The 6,530-nt window shown below is 33.6% G+C and overlaps 1 protein-coding gene across 1 annotated transcript in view; it reads right to left on the reverse strand.

Moving 5' to 3' along the window:
- The window catches only part of LOC117108007 (arf-GAP with GTPase, ANK repeat and PH domain-containing protein 1-like), a 45,259-nt gene extending 41,327 nt beyond the window's left edge, over positions 1-3,932 (reverse strand). Inside the window, exon 1 of the mRNA XM_033249834.1 lies at positions 3,869-3,932. Coding sequence (XP_033105725.1) covers positions 3,869-3,917 — 49 coding nt within the window. The 5' untranslated portion in view covers positions 3,918-3,932. The remainder of the gene's footprint in view (positions 1-3,868) is intronic.
- Between the last annotated feature and the right edge of the window lie 2,598 nt (positions 3,933-6,530).

The following is a 6,530-nucleotide window of genomic DNA, read 5'->3' on the forward strand; positions in this document are numbered from 1 at the left end:
TATGCTAGTGTTTAATATTATCTACATACATAGGATTACTGTTTTTTTCTAATTTCACGGATATGATGTCTACCTATTTCGATTAAGTGATAAGCCTACCAAAAGTTTACAAACTCCAGTGTTACGTTGACGCAGTCTCGCCATAATAATCAGTGGCAGATTCAAAATTATTTTTTAAAAATGGAAAAAAAACAAAGGAAAATTAGAATTAGAATTTAGGTCTGAGAGTGCCATTTCCGGCAATCTAGAGGTGTCATAATCATAAATTTTCTTTCCTCAGCACCAACAATGTTGGGGCTGAGGTGATTTACTTTTCCAACTTGCAAGTTCCTCCCTGTCCCCCCTCTAATTTGCTTTCCTGGAGCCGCCACTGATAATGATAAATTAAGTAAATCACCTTTATGTTTGTGAAATCAAAATGCTACCTAATGTTTTGTGTGCTCCCTATCTCCCTAGTCCTGTTTGATCGTAAATTAGACGGTATTATTTCCATTCACAATAATTTATCGCAATAGTACGTACACAAAAGTGAAATTCAAAAAGAGGAGAAAAGCAAGAATCTGCGCAAAAAAATACACCCAGGAAAATGACTCCAACGGGAAGTCAGGAAACCCCCCCCCCCCACAACAGAATGGCCGTATTTTGAGATGATGAACAAAATTTTTGGCGACAGACCCATTTCTTGTCCACCATACACTGTTGACACGTCATTGTCGGCTCTGAACACCAGTGGAACTAGTAGTACAGTAGTAGTAAGTCTGTAGGCTATTTTTTTTTCCTTTATTTTTTTGTAATTTTTTTTTTTTTTTTTTAAATTTTCTCAGTTGGCTAGGCTCTAGTTTCTAACGTTGGGATTTTTTAGAATTGGTTGGAGTTCGAGCGTAGGCAAGGTAATTCGTTGTTGAATTTCCTTGTTGGGCTGAGGAAGGCTAAGCGGTGAAGTGTTTGTTTTGTTTACATGAAAGGCCTATACCTTACTGTCCGTATCCGAATAACTTAGGGTTCGTAAATGAGCGATCTAATGACCTACCCTCTGGGCATTTGGTCATTTTTTACTTATCTGGTTTCGTTGAAAGTTCGTAAACACAACCATACAGTAGCCCAGAGGCTGATAATGATAATGATAAGGTGAATAATGATCTGATAAGGATGATGACAACAATGAAGTTTAGACCAATATTTGGATAGTGCTGACAGATGATGATGATGATGGTGATAATGATGATGATGATGATGAATACAGATGATGAGTTCACTCACTTACAGTAACTGACATCTCTACAACTAATTCAAAGAAAATCTTTGTAGTAGTCAGTCCATATTTTACATTACTACAAAAGAAGATTCATTAGGTACAGTAGGAGATGATTCACTATATCCAAGTAAAGTGTTTTAAATAGTGTTTCAAACAAATATACTGTAGAACATGATGACGTTCCTTAGGCTGCGTTAGACTATTCTCAGTAACCCTGCTGCAGAGCACATTGATCATAACTTGGCCTTCCCACAGGCTAATGTCATAATTAATATCCAAACCATATATCATTCCACTGATAATAAACATCCTGAGTTTTCTTTTAGGCTTATCATTGATTGGTCATAATAGAGAATGTAGATACACTTACATTAACATAATGTCCACTAACCATTACAAAGTCAATATGAAAAAAAAATTGCTTTCACCAACTTTCATTGTTTGAATGTTCTCACACTGGAATGTTATCTATAACCAATGCGCCTGTGATGACGGTCATCGCATTAGAACGTAAACATAAGGTATGACTCGTCAGAGTCAGTCACAACCAATGTATGTACTCCGTAAAGTGGAGTGGCGTCATACAAACTTCCCATAAAGCCTAAATGGCAGACACAAGAATCGTAATATCTGTGTGGGATTGATTAATGTCCAAGGAAATTGCCAACATTAGAGTGACTAACAATTAATGTTAAACAATGAGTAAGTAAATAGGAAAATGTATGACGATGCATTCTGTGATTCAATTTTCAAATGGAAATATAAAAAAAAATTATTATTTATTATTATTTATTATTGTAATTTGTTTTGTAATTGAGATCAAACATTTTGGTATGGTTATAAATATTATCATAGTTTTTTGGACAATAAGATATACCAAGTACCGAACTTGCACGAATAAACGCCCAGAGGCTTACAATTTGTTTTGCCCTTTTTGAGGGGTGCTTATTCAAACGGGGCGCTTATGAAAACAGAGTGGAAATTGAGGGGCGCTTATGGAAATACATGAAAATTGTGGGGTTCTTCTGAGAACTTGGAAAATTTAGTGGGTGCTTTTTTAATGAAAAAAATTATATAAGGACATCCGAAAACCAAAGATTACGAATGGTTCTGGTGCAGAAAAGATAATCGTCCAGAGAGCATGGCTCGTGACAAGAATTCTGTGAGTTTCAACAGCAGATGAAATTAGCGGTGATGGTGGTGGGTGTATAAGCTTGTTGGCCATCTGCCGATTGAGATTTGCAAGATCATTGCAAGGCTTCTTGCAAACTCACATGAAAACATGCTAAAGGTGCACATTGTCAGGAAAAGAAAAAGAGAAGTAGACAAATGTAAGAAAAGGAAAGTTGGTAAGATACTGTCCAGGGAACTCTCATCTGTCCAAGATAAATATCCTCATTTTGAAATTGACATAAGATGAAAATGTGAATCCACTCTGCAGCTCAAACCATGCCAACCACAGTCTCAGGATTAGTTATTGTTTGCTAAAAAAAAATCAATCACAAGATATTGTTTTAAAAAATTAATAAACACCACAGGGCGCTTATTCGAAAGGGGCGCTTATTCGCGCGAGTACGGTACCGTACAGCTCCTCCAACTATTTGAGAAATTTTCATGCAAAATGCTCCATGCAGGTGCATACTTAAATAATTAAATATCTGTTTTTTTTGGTTTTTTTTACCTGCTTTCGCCAACATCTGCAAATGTTTAATTTTGAGAAGGCTTGATATTGAATCTGAATGAGAACTTATGGAATGTGGCTAAGTGCCAGCAGATTTAGGGATGAGCTAGCCATTAGCAAATTTGTTCTATCCTTGACTTGTTCAAAGATTAAAATTTATGATTTGCTTTTGTTCTGAAATCTTAAGTCTGTTAAACAATGAGTAAGTAAATAGAAAAATGTATGATGATGCATTCAGCAATACAATTTTCAGTGCAATATTTTAAAAAAATGTATTATTATAAGATACTTATAATTGTAATTTGTTTTGTAATTGAGATCAAATATTTTGGTGTGGTTATAAATATTAGTTTCTTGGACATGATTTGTTTTTGTTCTAAAATTGTACATCAAGAATTTTGAGCAATCCTTTCCCCACAATGTTGAACAAAGTGTCTTTTTGGCACAGTGATTTGTTGAGGTTTTTCTTTCGAGATTTGGTTACGTATTTTTTTGTTGTATTTTATTGAATTTATAGTTTAGATAGGATCTGGATTTATGACTATGTACTCCAGTCTGTTTTAAATACATTAGGCCTAAACGGTGTAAAGATTACAATAACCTGAAAACAAAACGTGACAAAAACTTGTGGTCTCTATACTGTACACTCAACATAGTATTGGATTTAAATTCAGCAAAAGAAAAAAAAAAAATATCAAAACTCAACTCACAAAGCATCATCATTGTGGAAGAATATAGGTACCATGCACATTCCAAATAGATTAAGAGAATCTATGGATCCAATATTTTCTTCTTTATTCAAAAGTCAATGGCAAAAAAGTAGAGGACTGAACTAAATCAATTACTTTTACAGTACATCAAACACATTACAGGATATAAAGCAAAGAAAAACATAGGCCTACAATACTTCAAAAGGCCATGAATCAAGTTACCTTTTATAGGAAAAAAAATAATAATAGTAAAAGCTTCATATCTGAACATTTGTTTAACAAATTGTTTAACAAATGATTTCAAATTCAGGAATTTTTACAACAAAATTTAGCATACAGTACAATATTATTAATGCTGTCAACATGTGGTTTCACCTCCTTCAATCCTCCATTAAAATATGGACTGTAGCTGTAATGCCTTGTCAAGCTTGTATCCTTTTCACTTGAGAAATCACTGGCTATCAAATCTATCTGACTGTTGACATATCTGTGGACATTTCTACTCCCATTACTGGTTTCAAAATATTTGCAATGAGTCAGAATTTAAGAATTCCACATCCAGTATGCAAATTAGATACTTAAGTAAAACAGGGGTTTTACTGAGTATATAATATCCACATATCAAGGAACAAATCAAGGGAAACATCTAGACACATGATATAATGTACATAACTATTTGAACAGTCATATCAACAACTTCTAATCTTAATATGTAGTATGTCACATTAACAATGTCTCTTTTTACAGTAATATTAAAGCATAGCACACATACTGTATATACAAAAAGATAAGGCTCAAAAAAAAAAAAATTATTAGTTTATCACCCTGTCTAGCTGGAAAAGTGATGAGGGAGGGAGGGAGGTTTTTTATTTTTATTTTGCAAAAGCCAAATATCTCCCTTGGGTTGTTTGCTGGTGCACTGATATTCAAAGTAAAACATGATTGAGATAATATAAACAATATCTACTATTTGCAGTACTAAAAACATGGGGAAAAAAATACTAAATATTTTCTTTTTACCTACCATAAAGACATACGGGTTATGGGTGATAAACTAATCATTTTTTTTATTGGGCCTAAAAAACACTAACAGTCAGATATACTGTAACAGTGTAAAGTATTAAAGTAGATTTAATAATATAGGTCTGTATCTGTTATTTCATTTTATCATTTCATTTCCATTGATTGTCATTTGCATATATCATAACATGTCAACTGTCAATGCTCTGAGATATCATTACCTATACACTGTGAACTGAACTAAAAAAAAAACATGCGTAAAGATGTAACTCTCGTACGATGCTTTGAAATCTGGTTGAGTGCTGGAATGTCTGCTGTATAGAAACTGTTTTGGTCCTGTTTGTGCGAGTAATGATAGCGCAATGGTGCCTGCTATGTGACTACAATTACTGTAGGCCTAACACCTCAGAAAGAGAATACGAAGGATTAGTTATGTCTGGCAAATCAATTATTATCAATTATTTCTAGCTATTTCTCACAACATGCCTATTATTGTACTGTGCGTCATTTAACAAATAATCTTTCTTTTCAATTAAAAACAGTTCACCTTAGGATTTTAACCCAAGACCTCTGATTCTATGCAGTGGCTCTTACCAAATGAACCACAGTAGTATAATGTAGTACAGTACTGTATGAAGCTGTTGCTACACTATTTTACAAGGCATAAATCAATCATTTAAAGATTTTAAATCTATTATACAGTAGGTAGTTTATAACACAAAAAGATGACCATTAAAATATCCTATAAAAGGTCATATTTATCAGCTAATAATCCTAGATTAAGTTAAACACCAGATTTCAGAGTACTGTAATTATAGTTTATCATGCATGCTAACATCTTCTTCTTGAACTCCAGGGATTTTACGGGTATTAACTTCCTGAATGCCCTTTCTAAAAAGGAATAGCAAAGACCAAAAACCAATGTACGGTACACTTATAGTATTTTGAACGCCTACCATTGAACATTCCACGAAAAAAATCTAATTAATTAATGACTTACTGAGAATATTTTCAACAACAAACAAATATATTTATAATCTAACATCCCCAATGTAACAGGAAGGCCTAATAAAAATAACAATTTCAGTGGCGGATCCAGGAATTCGAAAATAGAGGGGGCCCAGGATGTAGCCTTTCTAGGCCACCTCAGTAACACCATGATTGGGGCTAGGGTAAAAAAAATTATGATTATGGCACCTCTAGAAGGTCGGAAATGGCACTTCCAGACCAAAATTTGATCAATAGTTTCTTTTTTTCCGAGCAATATTTTTTTATAATTTTGAAAAATTTAGGGAGAGGGGGGGCAGGATGGTGGCCCTGTCTGTCCTCCCACACATGAATCTGCTGCTGAATTTATAAAATGTGAATTGTTGTATAAAGTAAATTGGCATAATAAAATTTACTATATTAATGTACGTTTGAAAAAGTTATTAAAAAAAAATATAGAAATGACATAAATCAAACAGAGATTGTCAAAAAAAAAGCATTTTTTATGATGATTATAATTACACTCAGACCTCTAAGTCTCCCAAAAGTCATATAAGCCTGAACAAATGTAATAAATTATACTTTGTATACTGTTAAACATATTTTATTATTTTCTAAGCTTTGGTTAACCTGTATGCATGCGTGAGTCGCAATGCACTATAACACGCTTTGTTATTTCCTGTATCTCAATGACTGGTCCCTGAAATTTCTATTCTCAACATGGGACCTGTGTAAACTTAAATCTATTTAGGGAGTGAGGCAGATTGAAGTTACAGTTTTGGCAACTGAACTCACAGACCTCTTTACTAGCATCAACCCATGCTGTTGTAATATAACCTAACCTAACATAAAGAAACCTTCAGGCAAAGTGTACTGG

This window comes from Anneissia japonica, unplaced genomic scaffold, assembly GCF_011630105.1.
Source record: "Anneissia japonica isolate Jap-2015-1 unplaced genomic scaffold, ASM1163010v1 scaffold287960_len3192837_cov198, whole genome shotgun sequence".
NCBI lineage: Eukaryota > Metazoa > Echinodermata > Crinoidea > Comatulida > Comatulidae > Anneissia > Anneissia japonica.